The sequence below is a fragment of the Apodemus sylvaticus genome, chromosome 5 (assembly GCF_947179515.1).
Source record: "Apodemus sylvaticus chromosome 5, mApoSyl1.1, whole genome shotgun sequence".
In the NCBI taxonomy this organism is placed as follows: Eukaryota; Metazoa; Chordata; class Mammalia; order Rodentia; family Muridae; genus Apodemus; species Apodemus sylvaticus.
The window spans coordinates 75549479-75574116 of NC_067476.1; the positions used below are offsets into that span (position 1 = coordinate 75549479).

The 24638-nt window shown below is 40.7% G+C and overlaps 1 protein-coding gene across 1 annotated transcript in view; it reads right to left on the minus strand.

The window, feature by feature from the left end:
- Nucleotides 1-24638, minus strand: part of Hsd17b12 (hydroxysteroid 17-beta dehydrogenase 12) — a 135456-nt gene that overhangs the window by 19079 nt on the left and 91739 nt on the right. Inside the window, exons 5-7 of the mRNA XM_052183061.1 lie at nucleotides 18041-18105; nucleotides 17194-17238; nucleotides 2012-2046 (exon numbers count right to left, since the gene is read on the minus strand). Of these exons, the coding sequence (XP_052039021.1) occupies nucleotides 2012-2046; nucleotides 17194-17238; nucleotides 18041-18105 (145 nt within the window). The remainder of the gene's footprint in view (nucleotides 1-2011; nucleotides 2047-17193; nucleotides 17239-18040; nucleotides 18106-24638) is intronic.

Here is a 24638-nt window from a genome sequence, read left to right on the forward strand (position 1 = left end):
TCCTCTAACATCATCCTGAGTGTCTTCTTTTACCTGTTAGCTAGGTGAAGAACTCTTTCTTAACATAGACTTTAAAAATTTATGCCAGAGCCCATAGATAGAAGGAGCCTGAGATTCCTCAAGGACAAAGTAGAGAAATAAGGGGAAAATAAATCTTTACCTCGATAAGCCATGTAGGTATGGATTAATCTATTAGTGCAGTTAGCACACCTTGAGTAATATACATATTAACTCCTAAAGTTCCATTGGACATACATGTCCCTTCTTCTAACACAAAGTACTAATTAACAAACTCTACATAGATGACCTAAGTAAGCGCCCCCATCCCCATTTTCCTATGACTCCAGCTTTCCACAGCTTCTGATGGCTTTCTACCAGGCTATTTCTCAACCTCAGCTTAAAATCAACTTGATTTCTTGAACTGTAAGGATTGAACTCATGTGGACTCTCCAAGGCGGGTTCCACTGGATAAGCATGGATTCCCCTTCACACTGTCCTTCATACCTGCATCAGCGCTGACTGAGTGGTGCTGCTGGGTCTAGTGATGGCCCTAAGTCCATATCTCTATCTCTGCATCACGCTCTTCACAGCATCTCATCTCACTAAGCTAGGGGTTGGGGTTACTTTCAACTAACCGAGTACACTGTGCTGGGCATTCTATGAATCCAATACTTTCTGCTCCAGGAAATGACTTCATTGCCATTATTTCCTTTTACACAGTTTTCACCAACAAACTTTAAAAAAAAATTCTTTCATAATACTTCTATGGCTGACAACTTTGATTCCTTGTTCTGTTTAATTGATGGAGATGGAACCCATGGCATGCTAGGCAACTGATGTAATACTGAGCACCTACCCCAAGGCCAAAGATTTCTTTATAATGACATTTGCAGATGTCAAAACTCAGATTGAGACAGTGACCCAAATATCATCCTTATTGGACTGTACTCTGTCCCTATTCCTAGAGTTCTAGTATGACCACTGGTTTGATCACTGCCAATTTCATGTCCTATCATCGGAGCACACCCCCTCCCCATCAGTCAATACTCTGCTGGAAGGGTTTAAAGGGAAACTACTAAAATAAGGCAAGTAGAATACACAAATCAGTACATGTAAAATACAATTACAACTAATTTTGCTGAAAAAGTTTCTCAATCACTGTACATGATCAAAAAATGGACTTCTGAGCCCCATTCCCTCACATTCCACATGGTCGAATTAAGCAGAACATATAGATGGATTCGATATGCATAAACTGCTTTCCTTCCTGGTCTTTTAAAAGAAGTGAATATTTGATTCTTCCCCTATCAATTGATGAAGCTTGAAATTAAATGAACAAACTGGCCCAACATTCAAACCCAGCTCTCTTTGGCAGGTTTTCTTTGAAGACCTAAGCAACATCTATAGATTCTTCTGATAAGGAAACAGAGTTTAGTTATATTTTACATTCAGTGCTATCTCCCATGTGGAAATGTAACCACAAATTTCTCAACAAAATGAAAACATTTGGAATATTCTACTGGCACCCAATTCCAACTGGCCCTTTCCTCCTAGAGTTAGTTTGACATGTGGTCACTTCCCATCATGCCTTAGTCCATCATGTGCCTGTTACCCCAGTAAGAATGAAAACACCAGAGGAAGGTACATAGTTTCAGGACATTCCACTACTGTAGGCTCTGAGTAGCTGTAGCTTTAAGGAGGCATTCCCAGGAATATCCCAGGAACTCTATCCACCCCCTCAGAATAGCAGGCAATTGAGTTAGTGATGGTGACTCAGGCTGGCTTTTTAATCCTGATCTAAAGGAACCACCACAACCCTAGAGAAGGAAATAAAAAAAACCAGTGGAAAGGCCTCCTCCACCACTGACTCACGCTCCACTGTGTGACTCGCCTGGTGCTAAGACAGAGTTAGGCTCATTAGTCATTTTAATGAAATTCTCAAAGAAAGGATTCTCCCTATAAATAATAACGAGCTCTACAGGCACGGTGTGTGTATGAGTGTGTGACTCACCTTTCTACCATGCCAGGCAGCACCAAGCGTGTCACCTGCAAAAGAGAAAACAAAACACTAGTGATGGCTGAGGACACAAGCCACAAAAGAGTGAAGGACACCCACACACACCAAAGAGAAGGGACTCACGAAACGAGCCACCATTCTATAGAGAGAGGCTTATCTTATATGTACACTGTGTTAGGAGTACATAAAGAGAATGCACTGGCAAAGTGAATGTGGCTAAGATTAGCCTTGTCTGAAAAGTAAGGCTGGCATGGGCACCTTCAGAGAACTAGGGCTCTATGGTAAGTGGACATCTCTTCAGTCCTTCCTAGAAAAGCCTGAGTGTGAGTGTGCTCCACTATAACATCCCACCTACCAGACTGATTTAAGCGTTCTCATCACATGGGCTCAAGTCATCTTTTGACGGCAAGTGAGATGTAAGTAAATATCAAGTGCATTCATTTCTTCTGAGGGCCACAGTTGTGAGCAAAACACACCAGAAACTATCTGTGGCCTCTAGTAACCCACCATGAAAGGTGATGTGTGCAATTCAGCAACTGCATAATCACAGGCCAAAGACACAGTGTTGACACAGGCGATCACCAAACTCTTTTGGGGGATATTATTTTTCAAGAAAAGTTAGAAGTGCAATCTTTGTCAAGATGACCTCACAGTTAAACAAGTCTTGGTTCAGCATGTATCAGCTCTCTAAGCAACACAAGAAGTTGAAATGCTTGCTAAGTGTAGACATTCTAAGCCTTTTTATCTTGAATAACATCAACCACCAATTAAAATGACAGCATTTGGATAAAAGATTGTTTTTCATGAAAATATTCAGGAGCAAAAGATCATGAAGACTTTCTGCAGCAAAGTGTGCTATGTGAATGTCTGAGTCCAAGATCCACTCCCGAGACAGTGCATGCACTTGCCAGTGACCAAGCGTAAGTTGTCACCATCGGTAAAAAGTGTGGGCTGACACATCACCAATTTCAAATAAAGGAATATCCTCAGAGTTTAGGGAAAATACTTCACCAGAAGATGTGACCAAATCTCCTGGCCCAGACGAAAAAGGAGAAACTGTAAGAGCAAGTATAGGGGGAAGCTTCCCATATCCCTCCTTTTATACACATCTGTGCTTTTACATAACTCATCCTAATAGGGTGACAAAGCAAACTGCCAGCTGTCCTTTGCTCTTTCCTTGCAGAAGGTTCAGAGCACATAACCTCTTTCCCATAAAAAAAAAAATTACAATTTCTCAACTGCACATGGCCTACAACTATCTAGTTCATAAGAAGTAGGACATACAATGTCTTGGCTGTGGACTTGAGAAGAGGAAAACAGCTTGTCTTCTCCGTTATCTTTCCCTTTTCTTTGTAGGCAGAATGTAGTAGACTCGAGAGGAGCCACTGACCCCAAGGTGAATGTGATACATAGTGGGATGACGGGATAAGGGGCCGATCCTTCTGATAGAGGAGCCACTGGACAGCACACTGGGCACCTGCTCCACTAAGCACCCTGACTAACTGACCCATTTTGACTTTGTTTAATTTGCGACTATATCTCTGTTATAAGACACAACCAATATTCTGCTTGTTTTGCATGAACCTTGAGGCCCTTTGCCCATATTAAGCAGGTCTGAGCCACTGCCCTAAGTAACCAGCCTTTTAACCAAAAATTCTAACTAGTAAGATTAATCATTTGTTGATAAAGACTGTTCCATGCTAACATTTTATAACCCCTCTCTCCAAAAAGAGCAGTCCCACAAGCAACATACTAAATATTTTACAGCTTTGAAAAGACTCTTAATTTTCAAACAATTCAACAATTTCAAACAATACAAGTAGGAACAATTCAAAATGTTCCTACTGGGCTTCAAATTCAACATGATGAAACCAAGGCGAAGTAAAGGCTAACGTCACAGTTTATCTTTCCAATAGTCACCTCTCTCTCCTCTTCAGGTTAAATACTAATTTCAACTTTGCTAATATATTTCCCAAGATTTGTCTTTCCAGAGGCAAACCGCAGCTGTTTAGTTGATAACCAGTGATGTAAGGCCACTGTGGTATGCACTCACCACAGTTCTAGTTTCAGCTCTTCTTATAGCGGTGTGACTCTGAGCTAAGTTCTTCTTCTCCGAAGTCTTAGTATGTTAATGAAGACTTACATTACATGTTACTACATTCTTAACTTGGAATGAAGGTGTGTGTGTGTGTGTGTGTGATCCCAAAGATGGCATATCAGAGGTTTCTGAAGGGACACCCACACTCACACTGCACAATCCTTTTAGGATATAGCACTATTGAAGCCTCAATGCTACCCTCGAACATGGTATGTCCCACAATTTAGAGCCCAGAACAGTAGTAAATTGTGAGGTCATCCATGTCAACTGACCATAAGGAAGTTTTTGGATAATTCTTTCATTATTTTAAAATGTTTCATTTGGGATTTCCTTGGGGTACTGGAATAGTTCTAAGATTAGACTGTAATGATGATTAAAACTCTTTATATTTACTCCCAAACAAACAAAGCAACAAAACCTGAACACTCAAAGCAGGAGAATTTAACAAATTCATAAAGTTTTAGGAGACTTCTCTATATAATATGTGGATAGTAATTAAGGAACTAAAATCACAAAGTACTCTGGAAACCAAGGAACTGAAATCACAGTTTACCAAACTCAGGAGATAAAAAGGCATAAAAATACTCTCTGCATGTCAACTGAGAACTGGGAGCAACACCTTAGAGTAAGGAGCCATCCTTCTGTTCTATGTGCAGCCACTAGGCTGGGAGGGAAGAACTCAGGACCCATAAGGAGATGCTCCTACGAGCAGACAGGGGGCACTGGTGCTAAGGAAAAGGAGCACTTGCAGCTAGAAGCCAGACAGAACTTCCTAGACTATGTTTTGGTTAGGTTATGAAAGCATAAACAGACGATCACTTGGCAGCAAATAAATGCCAGAAGGAACAGAATGCAAAAAAAAGCAAACTGTGAAGAAATAAATATTTTCTATTGAATTACTAGACTTCTTTGATGGACTAAAAGAAAAAAGAGATGGGAAAAAATATGTACAACTGGTTAGATGCACCATGTAACCTGCATCTGTAGAAGACATCAGGGTTAGACATTCACACAGGTAAAACAGGCATTCTATGGAATATTTCATTGTAAAGGATGAATTGTATGCAACCTTAGGAGTATCTGAAAATGGTCTGCATTTATGAGCATTACACTCCGACTAACCAAGCTAACCAGCAAGCCAACTGTATCTGAAAGGGGCTTCTATTAGCACATTTCACCAGGGGACCATAATGCTTAGCTAATATATTAGGAAGTCATCTCCAAGCATTTTCATAGAAGTTATTACTCCGTTTCCCAAAGCCCTAAGTTCACCAAAACCAGAAGTGAGGAAAATGAAAATGAACTTTAAAAGTGTTCTTACTCATGTGTGCCTATGTGCATGCATGCGTGTGCCCTTACATGTCTACTGATCTGTATTAAGGAAGTAAGACTTGTTAACTGAAGAGTAGCTAAGTGGAGCTCGGAAGAGCAGCTGGCTAGTGCTTGTAGTAGCTTCTCTATACAAAGGGGAGGAGAATGAATGAGATTTGCAGGCACCAATTGACCTGGGGAATTACCAAGCAAGAACAACCACAGTTTAACTTTTGGTTAAAATACTGGGGAAATATAAACTAGAAGCTTATATTTTCTTTTATGCCACAGCATGTTTCTGCTCTGAGTGAAAAGTTATCCAGAAAATGGTCTGACAACGTGAAACTTCACATGATATAATCATACCTACAAAATTATATCAGTAACATGTTAAGACTTAAATGCCTTTTTGACTTTATATGTACTCACATGACCAAATATATTCTTTATAAATATAAATTAAAATGATAAGCTTGAGTAACTGAGGGCAAAAAAATAAGAGTGCTTTGGTGGCTGGTGGCTAAAGAGCCAAAAATATATATTGACTACTCAGTCACCAGACAACACACCAGCAAAGACAAAACCCTTATAGGTAAAAGTGATGGTCTTTCTTTTTTTTTTTTTTTTTTTTTGGATTTGCTTTTTTCAAGACAGGGTTTCTCTGTGTAGTCCTGGCTGTCCTGGAACTCACTCTGTAGACCAGGCTGGCCTCGAACTCAGAAATCCACCTGCCTCTGCCTCCCAGAGTGCTGGGATTACAGGCGTGTGCCACCACCGCCCGGCTGATGGTCTTTCTTAAGGTTTACAGATTCTCATATTACCATGAAGTGGAAGCTCATTAAAAAGAAAAAATTAAAAAGTCAAACAGGAATAACACTGAAAAGCCACAGGAAGATAATGTGAACTCTTCATGTTTTTATAAAAACTAAAATTTTCCTTAATAACTTTCCTGATAATCAGATTCTCGGTCTTAAATCCAACACCAGGCCATCTGTTTTTGGGCATGTGTTTACACATCATCTTAAAATATTCAACATATAAGTAGACAGACTTAACTGTGCTCACACCAAATTAAATTCTCTTTAACACCACACTTACATAGGACATTTAAACTAAGTTAAGTCCCATTTGACTGTGCATTTAGTGACTAGTATCTTAACATCTGGGTATTTAGACCCATACACCAAGTATTGCCAAGAAATTTCCCTGTGCATCTACACTGCATTTCACAGCTCACATGGTGTTTCTGGAGCTAATTCAATATGCTGTTAGGCCATCTTCACGTGATAATTACTATGCCAGGAAGTTTGTTGCTTCTCTTTACATATTTCTAAAATTATATTGTCACAGTTTGCTCTGGGTGTGGTTCAAGATGTGAACTCTTAGGCTAAGAGTCTACTACTTCAGCTAGGCCTGCAGCTGTAAGCCACACTTTTCCACCATAATGGACTCTTACTCCTCTGGACCCAGAGGTCCAAACACTGCCTACAAACAGAAAAGCAAGTAAGACAGTTTTCACCCAAGGAGGTTGAAGCCACCACAACAGAACTTTTGCCATAATGAGAATTTCAAGGTTTTCAGCAAAAAATAAGTGTTTTTTTTTTTTTTTAGTAATGTTTTCATTAATCCATACCACAAGAGAAACAAAGACACTTTAAAATCTAAAAAGTTAATCTACATTGCTGTCTCATATGTCACCTCCTGAGCAAGCTGGCCTACAGCACTCAAATGTTCATGGACACATGAATGGCTTCATCACAGCTTAAACCAGAACTCCTTGGAGGAAACCACATACTCATTTTCAGGGACACTATTTACTGGTACAGATATGTATATTCTAGTTAGGAAAAAAGTACGAAGTTCATTTACCACATACAAAATCACAATCAGTATTATTACATCATTTAATTGAGATACATAACTCAAAAATAGACTGCCTGGCCTAGAAAATCCTTGAAAATGTTGTATTAAAGTGTAGCCATCTGTGACCAGAATTACACAGAATTTATTTTCTTCTTAGTGTTCATATAGTTTTCAAATATCTTTGGCAACAATCTTGCATTGCTTTTATAATTAATAAAGCCCTCACAATCTTATTTCTTTAAGAAAAACAAACAAAACCAAAAACAAACACCACCAGAAACAGAAAGGAAGCCACCAAAGCCTCCTCTGAGTACTCCTTTACTTCTGCAGTGGTGGTCACTGCTGACAGAAGGAACCCAGGTCCCTGTCTAGGTGGTCCTACTCTTTGGTATAAAAATTGGTATTTTTTTCCTTTGTCATGTAACTTCTGGTACCTGACCATTTATTCCAACACTGTTATAATGCTCTAAGGTTCTAGTGAAAAGAGCCAGACAAGGCTCCGCCTCCCTTTAATCACAGTACTAAGTTAGGAGCCTGGTTCACACTGGGTTCCTTGCCAGCCCAAGCTACATAACAAGGACCTACCTATCTCAAGAAAATTATCAATCACTCAAACTTAAGATGCTTGATTCAGTAAGACCTGTGCCACTCCTACCTGTGACTAGAGAAGGAAACAGAACAAGCCGCCCGGAATCCAGCCTCAGCTTCAGAAATCCAGGTTTTTCATGAGCAAAATCAGAACATGTCCCACAGCCAATTGGTTCACCTATGCCCTAATTCAAGCCTCAAAGAAACATGCTGAAACCAATCAAATCTAGATTTAGGCAACTGAGAAATGCACCCATACAGTTTAGAAGGATACAGTTTCTTACAAAATCTGAAATACAAAAATCTGAAACAAGTGTTCAACTAAAATAAAGGGCATCTTAAAAACAATCATAGTATGGACATGAAAAGAATTAACAACCATGTTCTACAATGGCCCTTCCCCCTTTTGAGAAACGACAAAAACTACTGGAAGCCACACCAGAATGACACAGCACACACTTCCTTTGGCAAACAGTATAATTTGAGCTCCAAGGAGGTGAGGAAGTGAGAACTTAGCATAATTAGAAGTTCTTACAATCTCACCTGCATAGCTAACAGTCTTTACTGTACAAGGGTGGAAACCTTAGTTAGCCACAGTTTTGAGAGCACTCTGAGATCTTACAATGCTATTTGACTTTGCCTTTTCTTGGTGCTTAAGTCATTGAAGAAGTTGAAGAGTTCTCTTAGTTTGGAATGTTTCCCCAGAACACAAACAGAGCTTTTCCTTGTCTAATACATTCTACTTTGATCCATATTAAGATAATATAATAGAAAAAAAAACTTTCCAAAACACAGAAATGCTTATCAATGATGCCAAACCTAAGCCCCTAATTTATACACTCCAAAGAAAGCTTATTAAGAGTAATGAACAGAGCATCATCTGGTGTTTCCATGGTAAAATGTCTGAGTAAGTGCTTCTATTATCTTTCCTCCCTAAAACAAAGTGACAATTTCTCAAAAGTGACAGATGTTGAAAAGAGAAAACAATTCCTAAAGTTCAAGTCCCTGCCATGTTTTCAAACATATGAAAGACATTTTCCTATAAGCTAGGTTCACGATGAGCTAAAGAGAACCCCAAACCCTGTAGAGAATCTACAAGGGTGTCTTTATTTTCAGAAGAAGGCTGTGGAAAAAGCTCTGCCCTGTCTTTGGAATCCTGCCTCTGCTGGGTCTGAGGCAGCCTTCTATTGCCATCCCTAAGGGCTGAATGTACTGCTTACTTGAAAAAATTTTAGTAGCAGAGGACAACACGTGCTGGTAGTCCTAGTTTCAAAATGAATTGACTAAATATTAACTTTGAATATCCTCACCCAGAAAAACCTTAGATGGGAGAATCTGTGTTGAAGGACACATCCTACTTGGGATTTCTTAGTTTCCTGAAGTTACCTTAAATCGTGGAAGCAGAATATGAGGATATATTTCTAGCAACTTCCTAAATTCAATCCAATTAAACTGAGGCACAAAACTCTCTTCATAGATTACCAAGCTAATCTGAGGCTCCCCCTGCTGGTACTGTGTCATCTGCCAGAGGTGAGTCCATGAAAGGAGGAGAAAGTGAATGCTTTGGTACTTTCCACCCTTTGAGCACTCATCCAAACATTTAGATCGTGGGCAAGGCACAGCATCAGGCACTTTTGCTAACCACCTACAATGAAGGAAGGCATGGTGATACAGGAGAAAACTTGGCTTTTGAAAAGTATTGTAACAAGTGCTTTGAGGGTAGCAGGCAGGTCAAGCAATATTGTTTTGATAGCACTCATCTGAAAATGAGAGAATCTCCCAAGGTTCTATGTGGATTTCAGAGAACACCAGGAATGGGAGATGACCTGAATGCTGTGTTCCCACAAAGCTCACAGGTGGAACCCCAATACCACGCTAAAGGTAGAGACTCTGAGGAGATGATTAATTACACCACAAGGATAGGGATCTGATAAAGCTGTTCATTTCCCCTTCACCATGTGAAAAAACACTGCAGTGGGCACAGGCTATAAGGAACTGTTCCTCTGCACAATGACTCCCCTAGCACCTTGATCCTGAATTCTCCATCCCCCCCACGCTGTGAGAGATGCCCGTTGTCACATCAGCTGCAAATGGACTAAGACACAGGAGGATGACTTGGTCCAAGCCAATCTAATCTTTCAAGCTCCCTGAGTTTGAGTAGACAGAAGACTTGGAATCACTTGGAGGGGAACTCACACTCAGATTATCTAGAAACACTGCTCAAACACAGAGCAGCAGGGGCTGCGTGATCTGGAGAAGCTGGGCTCATATACTCAGCTGCTACTCAGTTCCTGAGGTCTGCACTGCATGATTTTCAGATTTTTTTTTCCCAAGAGAAGCTATAAATCTGAATAGGAAAGTTTTAGCTCTTAAAAACTGAATTGACCAACATGCTAGTAGTCCTTATCCAGCCACAGATCTGTAAACCTCTGACCTAAGAAATCCTTCCAATTTACTTCAACTAACCCACATTTACCATTGTAGGGCCACACTTAGAATCACTGTGATTTTAAAGAATGAGAAGTTTTAATTTTTAAAATGCATTTATCTGTTTGTAGAAAAGATACTTGGGATAAGGCAAGTGTCAATGCTCATGGTGCCCACACTGTGTAGACAGCTCAACACTAAGAACTGCAAAGTGAAGGGAAGCCATGCAGAATGCCATGGGCCCACAGGAGTCCAAGCCTGATCTACTCTAGAAGGGACAGATACCACCTTGGCCCTAATAAGACATGAAGTTTGGTACATAGAAAAAGCCCAAGCCACTGGACAAGATTGAAAAGTCAAGCAACCACTTACTGCTCTTGTAGGCTTGGCTCCTAGCATCCACATGGTTGGTTGCTTACAACCATCCATAATTCCAGTGCCAGGGAATCTGATACCCTCTTCTGGCCTCTGTTACTGCACTCATGAGGTACACATGGATTCATGAGGTACATGTGCAGGGATGGTCACACACACACACACACACACACACACTAAATCTTTTGAAAATGAAGTATTCAGCTAGAACCATATTGTTGAATACCTTGGGAAAGCTGTTTACAATTACACATCAAGAGTCTGTGGCCACAATTGCTCTGGTTAATATTTCTTCCCTAATATTCTCCTAGATCACCTCTTTGTCTGTGATAACCTGAAATTTCTTTAAGTTCAGGATTATTTTACTATTATAATGTGGGGCTTTCATGACATTTACAAACACCTGGCCTACTCACACAGGGAAGAAGCACATGGACCTTCCAACAAGATTCTGGGGGCTACATTTAATTTTGAGCATGACCCTAACTCACAGGGCAGGCTGATCTCACCATCATCTCCTGGTACACTCCTGATTCTCCGGCATATCATTTGGTGAAGACATACACCAGGTGAACCTAAGGGTAAAGAGAGACTACTCTTCTTCTTATTTAATCTTACTTAATACATTTACTGGAGCTTCAGGCTAGACACCTGTGCCTCAGTTCCCCTGATGCCCAAACACCATAAAACATTAGGTCCTGTAGCCAGACCAGCTTTCATTTCCTTTTCTTACCCCAAGGTTCCCGCAATCACTGCTACTGAAAATGTGGTTCTGGCCTTGGCAACAAAATGCCATCAGCTAAAGAATGATAGGTACAAGTCATCAAAATACTGTCTGGGACAAATCACATCAGAAAAGCTTAAACTCGGGTTTATCACACATAAAGCTTCACCTAGGGGAATGCCTCTCCTCGGTATCCATAAGCACACACATGCGACAGGATACCAGCTGCCATGTCATCCTCGCTCTAGCACTGTCTCACACATACAGATTCTGCAGGCTCTCTACAGTTCTCTACCTGCTGAACACTCAAGTTCCTGTACAATCCTGACCTCACAGCATCTTCCGCCTATTGGTTTACCGCAGTTCATCAACCACTCTCACTGTTTTCACACCTGCATGGTGCCTCAGAGGTCATGTTATTGATCTTACCCACAGTACATCAACCCAAACCAACTGTGCACCATACTCTAAGGGCCAATGACATCATGAACCAGGACATCTGAATTGCTTTTCCATTTAAAGTTTACATAACAATGATACAAGTAAATTTAGATCCATGCTTAATACTGACTAAAGGATGCTTATTCAACATATCGAAGAATTATTTTAAATAGTAAAATCCCTTAGTGCTTTGAAAATAGGATTTGGTCTACCAAAGGCTTGTATAACTTTTAAGCATACATTCAAATATTCTACTGGTGATATGTCCCTTCAGTATGTCTCAAAGTATTTAAAAAATGAGCATCTGTGTCCATGAACTGTGTTCCAGATTATAGGAACCAGTTTATAAACACCAATTCAAAAAGAGAAAGGGGAGGAGGAAGAATGAAGAGGGGGAGAAGCCATATCTAAGATGATAGGATCAGGATGTCCTTATTCTCCCCCCTCCTTTCCCCTTTTCTCTTGAGACAGGGACTCAGTGTGTAGCTCAAGCTGGCCTCAGACTCCTGATTCTCCTGCTTCAGTCTCCCAAGCCCTGGGGTTAACAGATGTACATCATGACCTCTAGTGTTTACCATCATCACTTTAAGAATGGGCTAGCCACTTTGCAGAGCTGTTAGGTTTGTGTTATCTTATTCATCACACACACACACAAACACACCAGCACTATTTGGTATTTAAGCAAGGGTGAGATGGATCGCACGTTAATCTGTCCTAAGAGGCTGTGAGGAGGACACGGTCTGTGGCCTTGGAGCAGGACAAGCTCCAGGATTAAATCAGGACCTTGGCCTTTTATTATTAGTTTAGTATTCTACAGATGGCCAGCCAAAAATTCATGCTTGGGAAATAGAAGGCCAGCATTTTAAAGCAAGGCCAACAATGAAGTTTTAGCAAACAGGACTGTAAAAGACTAGGATCCAGAGGAAAACCCTACTCAGCTGATCTGATGAGGAAGGGAAGATATCAGGAGACAAACCTACAGCTAGTATTAAGAACTCTACAACATAAACCTGATGCTCTTGAACAAGGTTTTCTCATTAACTTAGGACAACATATTGTGAAATACCTCACACTGTCCTAACACATTATTTTCAAGCATTTTGGCTGGTTACACCAAAAAAAAGAAATCAGAGTAACAGTAAAATCATTAATTTTAAAGGAAAGTCCATCAAGACATAAAACAGAAGTTATATTAATTTTTATTTAAAAACTTTATTTTCTTAAAAAATATTATTGCATGTATTTAGTAAAACATTTTTATCATCTTTGAATTTAATAGTAATAATAACATTTTTAGAGTATTCTTGTACCTCCCTCCCCCTCCCTCCCTCTCTTCTCACCTCTCTGACCCTCTACTCGGGGTCTTGTGTAGTTCAGCCTGGCTAAGCATGATCTTAAATTCCTGATCCTCTTGCTTTTCCTTCCACTTCCTCTAGCACATGTGATCATGCCTAGTATTATGCAGTTCTAAGGTTCGAACCTAGGGCTTCATGTCTACTAAGCAAGAACTCCATTTACTGAGCTGTAGCCCCAAGATATAGAGATTACCTTGTTCCATTCAAACAAGTCACTGAGGTAAAGAGATATATTATCTTCAATTTACGGATGAGAAGTAAAGTAACAAGTAATTTACCCCAAGACTAATAGAAAATGGTAGTTCCTTAATTAGCCGGAAATCAAACAGGGATAATTAGAGGCTGAACATTTATATAAATCTGGTATAAAAAAAAAGCGCCCTTAAAACTATACAAGATGTTCCTATTCGCTACATTAGAAACATCAGTCTCACCAACGTGGGCCTTGCTCTTTATCTACTCATATCTCCACTGATGACTCCTCTGGTCACTTAAACTTCAGTTTATAAAAGCCAAACAACAACAACAACAACAACACACACACACACACACACACACACACGGGGAGGGGATCCACAGACACCTTGATTCATAACAAGGAAGAAGATACAGTGTAGTAATTATTTATTTGACAAAAATATTTGCCATTTTATTACATAATACATTTGAGGTGGCTTTTAAGTAACAAGCTAGACAGTGTTCTTTATCTGTAAGCACTGAATTAACACATCCAAACATTTACAATACCCAAGGAAAAGCAAAGCCATACAAGAAAAAATCAGGCCAGGTGTAGCAGTGCTAGGTTCTTGGTCTTAAACCAACCATGTGAGGGTCATCCTTCATTTCTCTTAGACCTTAAAGGCATAGGGATAGTTTCTCTTGAAAAATCCATAACAGAGAAAAACACAAAGAGCCCACCACAAAGTGAAACATTTAATTCTTATTTAAACGTTTAATTTATAATTTATATTTATATTATTTTGAAGAGTTCTGACTTAAGCAATTGTACTGACTAGTTTTGTGTGTCAACTTGACACAGGCTGGGGTTATCACAAAGAAAGGAGCTTTAGTTGGGGAAGTGCCTCCATGAGATGCAGCTGTGGGGCATTTTCTCAATTAGTGATCAAGGGGGGAGGGCCCCTTGTGGGTGGTACCACCTTTGGGCTGGTGCTCTTGGGTTCTATAAGAGAGCAGGCTGAGCAAGCCAGGGGAAGCAAGCCAGTAACAAACATCCCTCCGTGGCCTCTGCATCAGCTCCTGCTCCCTGACCTGCTTGAGTTCCAGTTCTAACTTCCTTTAGTGATGAACTGCAACGTGGAAGTGTAAGCTCAATAAACCCTTTCCTCCCCAACTTGCTTCTTGGTCATGATGTTGTGCAGGAATAGAAACCCTGACTAAGACAAATTGGTACCAGCATAGTGGGGTATTCCTGTGACAACCTGATCATGTCTTGGGGAGGATTGTGGAAGGACTTTGGACTTTGAGCTAGAAAAGCTGTGGAAAGTTCTGTAGGAGCTTGGAGGACAGTGCAGAAGATGGAGGCCTGGCTTGTGAAATTTCAGAGGGAAGATTAAAGACTCTTACAGTGGCCATGTTTTGATTGTGAAGATTCTGTGGTTTTGGTTAGCTGTGAGTAACAAGATACCAGAACCACTAAAGCAAACCTTTGTGTTAACTGGGACTACTGATGCTGGTTAGCTGGAGCTAAGAAATTAGCGGTGATTAAGAAAGGACCAGCATCACTGAAATGAAATTTTTTTTTTTTATATGTAAGTACACTGTAGCTGTCTCCAGATACTTTTCTTCCTTCTCACTCTGGTCCCACTTGCTCGCTGTAGCTATCTTCAGATACCCCAGAGGAGGGCATCAGATCTCATTATGAATGGTTGTGAGCCATCATGTGGTTGCTTTGAGCTCACAACCTTCAGAAGAGCAGTCAATTCTCTTAACCACCGAGCCATCTCTCCAGCCCCCTGAAATCTTCTTGGAAGTGTTTTCTGAGAGCACAGAAAGTGTGTTCCAGAGATAGCCACAGTTGTATTTTGTGCTGTGGCTGGACTTGGTACTGTGTAAGAGTCACCAGATGGTACTGGTTTTGAAGGCATGAAGGCGTCATGAAGAGCAGCTAAGGCTCTTGGCACAGTGAGAGGCCATGGAAGGCCATTGGTGAAGGTGCAGCCTCAGTTGCAATAGATGGCCCAGGACGTGAATGGGTCATGCATAGGAGCAGAGGCTTGTCACCATGAAGAGAGCCTATGAGAGGCTATTGGTGAAGCCTAATTACAGTAGAAGTCAACAGTGTTTTGGAGATGCCAGTACCATGCGATGACCACCAAGAACAGCAGCAGCAGTGGAGTACAGGCAGCTGGAGCCTAGAAGACAAGCTGTGTGCTACAAAGGGCAGGACTGAAGAAGTGACCCAAGCCCTTGAAGGAGCCTGGAAGATTGTGAGTTGGATCCCAGACATTGAACCATTGGAGTTTGAGTTTTGCTTTTGGTTGTGACTGTGCCCTGATATGTTTCCCTCTTGAAGGAAGAAAGTATTTTAGTGGAGCCAACAGTTAAAAGACTTTGAATTTTTAAAAGACTTTGAATTTTAAAGATATTGGACATTTTAAGGTGATTGAACTTTTAATATGTAAAGACTGTGGGATTTTTAAAGTAATTTAGATCTTGGGGATGAATAAGAAAGTAAGGGTTGAGGCTTAATAGTGATGTGCTTGTGTGTCAAGTTGACAAGGGGTCAATTGAACTGGCTAGTTTTGTGTGTCAACTTGATACAGGCTGGAGTTATCACAGAGAAAGGAGCTTTAGTTGGGGAAGTGCCTCCATGAGATCCAGCTGTGGGGCATTTTCTCAATTAGTGATCAAGGAGGGAGGGCCCCTTGTGGGTGGTACCACCTTTGGACTGGTGCTCTTAGGTTCTATAAGAGAGCAGGCTGAGCAAGCCAGGGGAAGCAAGTCAGTAACAAACATCCCTCCGTGGCCTCTGCATCAGCTCCTGCTCCCTGACCTGCTTGAGTTCCAGTTCTGACTTCCTTTAGTGATGAACTGCAACGTGGAAGTGTAAGCTCAATAAACCCTTTCCTCCCCAACTTGCTTCTTGGTCATGATGTTGTGCAGGAATAGAAACCCTGACTAAGACAGCTATTTCCTATTTCCTTAAATAAGCTAGTATATACAGGAGTTATTAAAAGTGCAGTGGCTTCCGACAAGAATTTTCAGCTTTAAAGTGTCACACACTATGCATGGGGATTCAGTCTCTGGCCATCCTTCCGTGTGGTGTGTTACGTACACCTCAGCAGTAACTTCTAAGCTCAAGTTCAAGCAGAGCTTATACTCTACTCTCTGCTTTCGGCGGAGTCATCGTGTACTCTTGTGTGACACATGAGTAACACCACAACACGTTTAGCAAATAATGAAAAAGCCAGATGTCTGTGTTGTTCTTAGTTTTTGTTGTTGTTTCTTTGTTTTTTGAGACAGGGTCTCGATCTGCAGCCCTGGCTGGCCTAGAACTCACAGAGCCCTGTGCGCCTCTGCCTTCTGAGATGGAAGACGTTTGCCACCATGCCAGGCTCTTTTGGCTGGTTATTAGGTATCTAATAAAAACGACTCTCACTGGTTTCTAGACTCTTGACTTCCCATATAACAGTGAACCACTAGGCATGTCAAAATGGAAACAAATCAGTCACGAGCAGCAAACGGCTCAAGTCAGTTAGCCGTTCACCTGAGCCAGGTTCTGCAGTCCTGTTACCCATCATGTTGAATGTACATAGAAGACACATGAGAATTGCTTATTATGTTGTTAGGAAGTAAGCTAAGACAAGTGTGTTTGGTGGTCAGCTTTCTACTTCCTGGAAACAAGGAGACAGACCACATTTGGAATACACATGGTAAATAAGAGCTGACAGAAATAAGCCAACAGACTCTATCAGTGTTTTTAGATAAAAAGAGCACCCCCCCCAAAAAAGAGATTTATAACAAAGCTGCTTACCTTGCAAACGGAAAGCACATTAATATTTATCAGTTTTTTGATGGTCTGCAAAAAGAAATTGGATAATTTAAGTTCACTAAGAAAGTAATGATGTTACAAATATCCTTTGGGGTGACACACCTGAAGCTTCTGCAGATATCGCAAGGGACTGGAAATACAATAGAGTTGGGTCTGAGAGGTAGACATCAGCTTTCTCTCAGTGTTGTTTTGTAATGAAAGCAGTAATTAATACGAACATGAAAAATGTAAGGTAAATGTGCAAGTCAAATTTGACCGTGAAGAGGCACATTAAATCCAAAATAAAACACTCAGGAGTTTCCTCTCAACTAATAGAGAAAGTGGAAATGACTGACAGCTTCAATTGATTTCAAAACCTGACATGGTCCTTCAGAGATGTAACTTCTTAGTTGTCGGTAAAGGATTATGCATGTATCAGGGCTGTAGCTCCCATTTTGGTAAAGCTAGGGTACTTGAATCAACTGTGCTGCTACATATTAACATATTTATGAGTTTTTAAACTAATTTTTGATGCCCCAATACTTAAAATAGAGCTATCTTAATCAAATAAAAACAATAAAAATGAAATTAGAACTATTATTGAGCCTGGCACTGTCTAAATGACATCATCATAACTTCTTCCTTCAATCCTTCTAGCATCCCTACGAGGCTGCCTATTTCACATTGAAGGGTGAACAGACACACTAGCTACAACCAGGTTCACCCCACAGGGGCCAAGCTCTGAACTGCAGACAGCTGGACTCCGACCCTCGGTCAGAACCACTCTTTCAGCCTCACTTACACGTTCATGCATTCTTTGTGCTACCATATTAAACAAAGAAACACTCACGCTGTCCAAGTCGGGAATTTCCAAAAAGTATTCCGGATACTCGTATGACATGCCCACGTTGTTCACTGAAAGAAGACAAGACTATTAGCTAGCACGTTTATTTTCTTGATGTACTGAAATGTTGAGATTTCCCTACTGAGACGAAAATGATACACATAATTCATAAACTATAATTCCCGGCGAAGGTGCGGCCTTCCCCAAGTTTTCTATCTCAAATCCTTCTTACGCAGGTTAAATGCTTTTCCTTCAAGGAGCCTTTCTGTACTTCCCACCTGCACGCCCTCCCTGTCCACGCGCTCTCTCTCCGGAATGTGTTCCTCTATACTGGTCATCTACAGAGAATGCCAACCATTCCTCTGCACCTTACACCTTCATGTTGTAATAGAAAGAACACAGAGCTATAGTGCAGGAGACTGGAAACTTGGGTTTTAGTTACAGTCATGGCATAAAAATGTGTGACCTAAATAAGTCATGTCCAGTTTATGTCTCAGCCTGTTCACTGCTAATGTAAGAGTTTACTCAGTCATGTGACAAATATTTGTCACATCCTTGTAGACCAACCATGTGCTGCTAGGAACTGCAAAGGGAAGAAGGGAAGGATTCTCATATGGTGGGATTTATTATTCTAGTAGGAAGAAAAAGGTTCCCATTTCAAACAATATTTTACAACAGAATGTCCAGCGTCAGGATAGTCTATTCCTAGAGAGCCAGACCTGAAGGCTTTCTTGGGATAGCCTGGAGGGCTGGTGAGACCAAGTATCTGATGAATGATCTGTGGCAGGCTGAGGTCATAGCTTAGCTTACCTGAACCCTCCCTGCGTAATCATTTAACGTCAGCTTGGCACCGATACACTTATACAGAATAAGCCTTTTTTTAAAAAATAATTAATTTTTTTGAGACTGAAGGCAGGTTTATTTTTTCCCAATCCGCTTTATACCATTTTAATTTGAATACTCCATTATAGGAGGTTTTTCCAGACCCAGAAAGACAAAGAAACACAAAATAAGGAACATTCCCAAATGTATAAAATACCCCTGACTTTACATAAACTAATTAACTCACAGATTGCATTATCTACTTAGGTACATTTAACTGCCACGACAAGCCCATTAGGTAATTTCTAAATTATGCCCTAGAAACTAAAACCCACAGTACTTTAAAAGTAGCCCAATATCACAGGACAAATCATGTTGAAATTCAAACTCAGAAGAGCCTCAACTCTAATCACTAAGACTGCAATACACCTTCACCTGGGAAGAAAGAAAGGAAAAGATTCTTATATCACTTAGGAAAAGTGGTCAGTAGAAACTGGATAATAAACAAAACACTAATAGCAATGTTTAACCAAACCAAAGCACTAGGAAAAAAAAGTTTAATTTACAAGAAAATAACAAAATTATGGTCAGTTTGCTATGGCCAGATAAACCTGATAGGAGTTCTTTGTCCAATAGACTAAATTAATAGTTGGAAGGAATGGAATACCTTTTTATATTTAACACACACAGTGGGCAGGTACCAGGACTCTTGAGTCCTCTCTGCTTTCCTGTGTGCATCTTCTGCTGTAGACTCCAGTCTAGATAATCAGTTCTGTGCTGTGAACAACTGTTGCTTCTCTCAGCTCATAGCACGTAATAACTCCAATGACAGTATCTTTGGATGCTGAAATTCTATATCCAAGCACTTTGGAATAAGCAGATTCTGGGTGAAGTTTTGCATTAAAGTCACTGTCTTTACTTAAAGACTTAATCCACTAAAGATGGGCAGGGTCATCTTCCACCTTCTTACTGAAAGCTCCAATCACAGATGAGACTGGAAGTTAGGCATCATGCCCATAGCTGGAGGGATTTTATCACAGACCATCATCTCTTCTCTGTAGTACTTATCACTACTAAAGTCATTTGCTATCCCTCTCTCTACAACTACCTACATTCCTCCTACACTCTTGTCATATAGGGAGGGTGGGAGGTTTAACCATCTGACTTTAATTGCCCATCTGTGGCTCTTGATGTGCATGTGTGAGTTAACAAATCTGTCGGCTGTTTCTCTTACTTTTATTATCAGGTCATTTCAGCAGATTGTACTATTAAATCTTCTGAGGCAAAGTTGGAGTGCTACTACAATTAGGTTTAGATATTTTTTTAAAAAAAAACTACTTTAAATAAGGGTTTTTAAATACTTTATCCCCCTTCTAGCCCACTGCCGAAAGTAGGGGAGAAAAGATGGTAAATAGGACAAGGAGATGTAGGCCTGTTTAGAAGTAGTTTTTTTTGGGTAATTCCAATCTCCATTTGTCAAGAAACCAGCAGTCTAGTTTAGTAGTGCTGCCTCTAGCAGCTGGTCGTGATAGAGGATTCTAGGCCCATGGAGATCAGTAGCACATAAACTTGAAGGAACAAAATCTTTTGAAGGAGTATGGCAGTTTTAGTGATTAGAGTTGAGGCTCTTCTGAGTTTGAATTTCATCATGATTTGATGAAATCCTGTGAATATTTGGCTACTTTTAAAGTGCTGTGGGTTTTAGTTTCTAGGGCATAATTTAGAAATTACCTAATGGGCTTGTTGTGGTAACCTAAGTAGATAATGCAGCGTGTGAGTTAATTACAAACACAAACCAGCAGCAGTGGCACAATCCAGCAGAAACCACCAGGTCTCCACCAAATCCAAATGAGTCAGCTAAACCCACCAGGATGCCAGAAGTTCTCTGCAATGCCTTTTTCAACGAAGTGAAGATCAGGGAAGATTCGAGACAAACACATTCTATTTATACTCTCTCCAAATATCACGGGTCCTCCCACGGGTCTTGTTTCAGCAAAGCACGTGGGTTTGCATCAACCAGAATCTTCCACTTCAACTACACTCTTCAATAACAGTTTCCAGTAAGTGCACAATACTAGCAAACTCTTGAAGAAAGGCAAAGCCATTGCAGTTTTATTTTGAGACAGTAGGTGACAGCAATAGTCAAATAGCAGATTGGAAGCTTCCAGTGAGTATCTGAAGGGAGGGGGAGTGCTGTGAGTAGGAGAGAAAGATGGCAATATTCCCATTACAGTTTAATCTCATTAAGGATGGATGTGAGCAGTGCCATTGCTTTATGTACTTATTACACGATGCCTTACAGGATCCACAGAAACAGTCTCACAAGTTGTTCTAACTTTATTCAGAAAGTTGACCATCTCTTCTAACAGGTGATTTGTTTAACATTAAACCTGCACTGCCAGTGAGTTTTGTAGCTTTTTCCTCCAGAAACCATGGTTCTGTATTGCTGCTCCCACCCCGAGGGCCTTCAAAACTCCTTTAGTAACGAACACATCATCTCATTCTGAAAGCAAAGCACAATTGCATAACTTCAGAATTCTCACTGTGCCAGTAATCAGCACAAGGCCTTGAACAGTGAAAAATTTCCCAATAGTCCTTATGAGGTTCGAAGACTGCAGAAGCCTGTCTTTATTTATTTTTTTGTCCCATTGCTGTGATAAAACTCCCCGATAAAAGCAACTTAAGGGGGGAAGATCCATTTCAGCTCACTGTTTTAGGCAGTTTCCAGCACAGCAGGAAAATGTGCAGGCAGGAGAGCTGAGGCTGCTGTATGTACTGCAGGCAGGTAGGAAGCAGCCTGGTGAGCTCAGCTCAGCCCATTCTCCTAAGCAGTCAAGGGCTCCACCCACTTTCAGGATGACTCTCCCACCTCTATCCACCCCCCACCCCCTCCACCCCCCACCCCCCCCCCCCCCAAGAGTGCCCAGAGGCTAACTAATCCTCTAAGAGTATGCTTGACAGCTTCTCTGCTAGGTGATTCTGGATCCCACCTGGCTGGCAGCTGAAACCAACCATCACAGAGCCCAATAGAACAGCTGGGACGGAGAGAGAACAGAAGTACAGACAGACCAAGAAAAACAAGGAAACAGAAGGGCATTGGTAGTGGGCAGAGATACCATCCTCATAAACCCATGGAGTGCATCACTGCAGGGAAGGCCAGTAGGGAGGTTGCTTAGCTACACTCTGAGGGCCCATTCTGAACCACAAAGATTACTACTGTCAATATGATGCTACATTGAGAAAGAAGACTAGGAAAATCCAGTGTAATTTTGGGCGTTTTATTAGTATTTTAAATAATCTAATACTTAAAATCATTTCCACATCTCATTCTTTAAAACAAAACAAGATTTTGTTCCTTTAGAGCTCATGTGCCCCTGATTTCCACGGGCCTAGAATCCTCTATCACAACCAATTGCTAGAGACAGAATGATGTCACAAGAAAAATAGATTTCTGGGATCTGGGCTGAGCATGAGGGTGGAACACACAACAACAAATTACTAGAAAATAAAAATCCATTCATGCACTAACTCCACACAGACCACTTCCAACTAGCTTCATTTTTTACATTAAGCAGAAACATAAGAAATTAATGTGGTTTAAAAATACTTTGCCTAATGGCTGGGCTTCCAAATATAAATCACACAACATGAAGTATTCTCTGTTTCCTTCTTATGACAACAAGGCAGAAAAGATAAGCTTACACTTCAGTCACATTCATAATTATACATAGGAATCCACTGTGGCACTGAAAACTCATTAGTAAAACCTGTTTCGAACACTAATGTCATTTCACTGTATTTTGAAATAAACTTTGTTTTTGTTTTGTTTTTCTAATGTGGACTTCTGGAATAATGAACATATCAAAAGCTCGGAGAGTGTGCGTGAGTGAGTGAGTGAGGTGTGTGTGTGTGTGTGTGTGTTGGGGAATAACACTTTCTGTCTTACATTTTTGTAAAATGTTTGGGATTTGACCTTGGAGGTAGAGTGCCTGGCATTTTGGGGGACCTGAATTCGACCTCCAGCACTACAAAAGTACAACAGAAAAAGGCTACAGCCCTCAGAATCCAGCAGAGCTAGGGTTCAGCCCACTCCATCACCACTGCTTCTACAGCTGGGACATAAAATAAGCCTGTTTCCTCACTATTCTTCATACATGAACTGGAACAATCATTTCAGCAAAGGATATAGTCACAAATTCACTGTCTGAAGCAGGCTAAAATGTCAGTAAAGGAAGAAGCTGCTGCTATGTGGCCATTTATCCAACAAACATTCACTGCCCTCCTACTCTGTGCCCAATACCTAGAATCTTGCTTTTATTATTTATGACCAGTATCTACACAAACAGAAGGTAGAGCTCAGGTTCATACTGCCTCGATTTATCCAGTACCTCCTCTGCCCTCTTCACCGCGTCAATAGACCTAGTCTCACAGTTATAGGGAGATAGTGACAGAGATGCAAAGAAATTTCCTTTTTTGCTTTCTTAACATATTGCTGGAGCTAGCACATGTTCATACACTGACAGATGATATTTGGAACACGATGTAAAACATTTTGCAAACTTTACAGTTTTCATACATTTATAAGTAGCAATTTCCAAATAAAAGAGAACTTATAAGGCTTTAAATTTGCAGTGCTTTTAATCAGAAATTGAAAAATTAAGGTTGAGTCAGAGGCAGCAGCACACACCTTTCTCTGTTTAATTACAAACCACCACGTGACTGATGCTCATTACAAAGTTGGTAAGATTTGGCATACACAAAATCAAAAGTGAGGATGCAGCAAGAAGAACGCCACAAGGCTGGTGTTAAACATTAGCTAACGGGATACTTATCAATTTCTATTTACGTTTCTGAAATCATAGAACTAATTACACAGATTTAAGTTAAAGGTTCTGCTTTAATTAACGCCATTAGTGGTGTCAGAGTATAAGAAAGTAAATCTGAATTTTAACAGTCTTGTGCTCACTTTAGAAATCTAATCTCAGTCAACATGTTTAGTTTGATGAAAAGGCACTTTCCTGGATGATGCTCCTGCTGAGTGTCCCTAAATAAATGAGCTTCCAAGTCTATTCTGTTTCCACAGAGCCCTGTAACTGGCCTCTACCTCCAGTGCAAAGGGTCACTGCTGGCGAAGGAGGGATTCCCACCGGCTACTGGGATCTGCACGAACCTTCTCTCAACTTCTCAAGCTAGGATGGCTGCAGGTGAAGTCATCACTTTGCTTTATAGAATTTTGTAGAAAACTATCTCCCTGTTATTCAAGATAAAACTTGAAAATTGCTATTGAATGGTTATCTAATTGCAAATGCCTTTAACCTCTCTCCATTTGTTCCTTGCTGTAAAATTGGCAGAATAGTTTGTTCATTCATTCAGGAAGGGTCTCCCTATGTAGCCCAGGCTGGCCTTACACTGGGATTAAAGGCACGTACCACTCTGCCCTGCCTGGGGCACAGAGTGCTCAGCCTTCTCTGATCAACCATTTCCACCCTCTGCTGCTGCCATCCTAATAAGCTCTTCACCATCTTGGAATAGCCTTCCTGTCTTCCTTCTTGCCTTCTTCCGAGAGAAGTCAGGAGGACTTCCTAAAAATATTGTCAGTTTGTACTTAAAATCCTACTGTGACTTCCCCCAAAAGTCTGTTAAACTAAAGTTGGCCTGAGGATCTATGCTTGTGTTCACTCCTACCTAAGAAACTACAATTTTACTTCATAAGGAAACTAATTGAAGATCTAACTTATGTCAGGCCCAAAAGAAACGGGATGAATGGCTAAGTGCAGTGCCC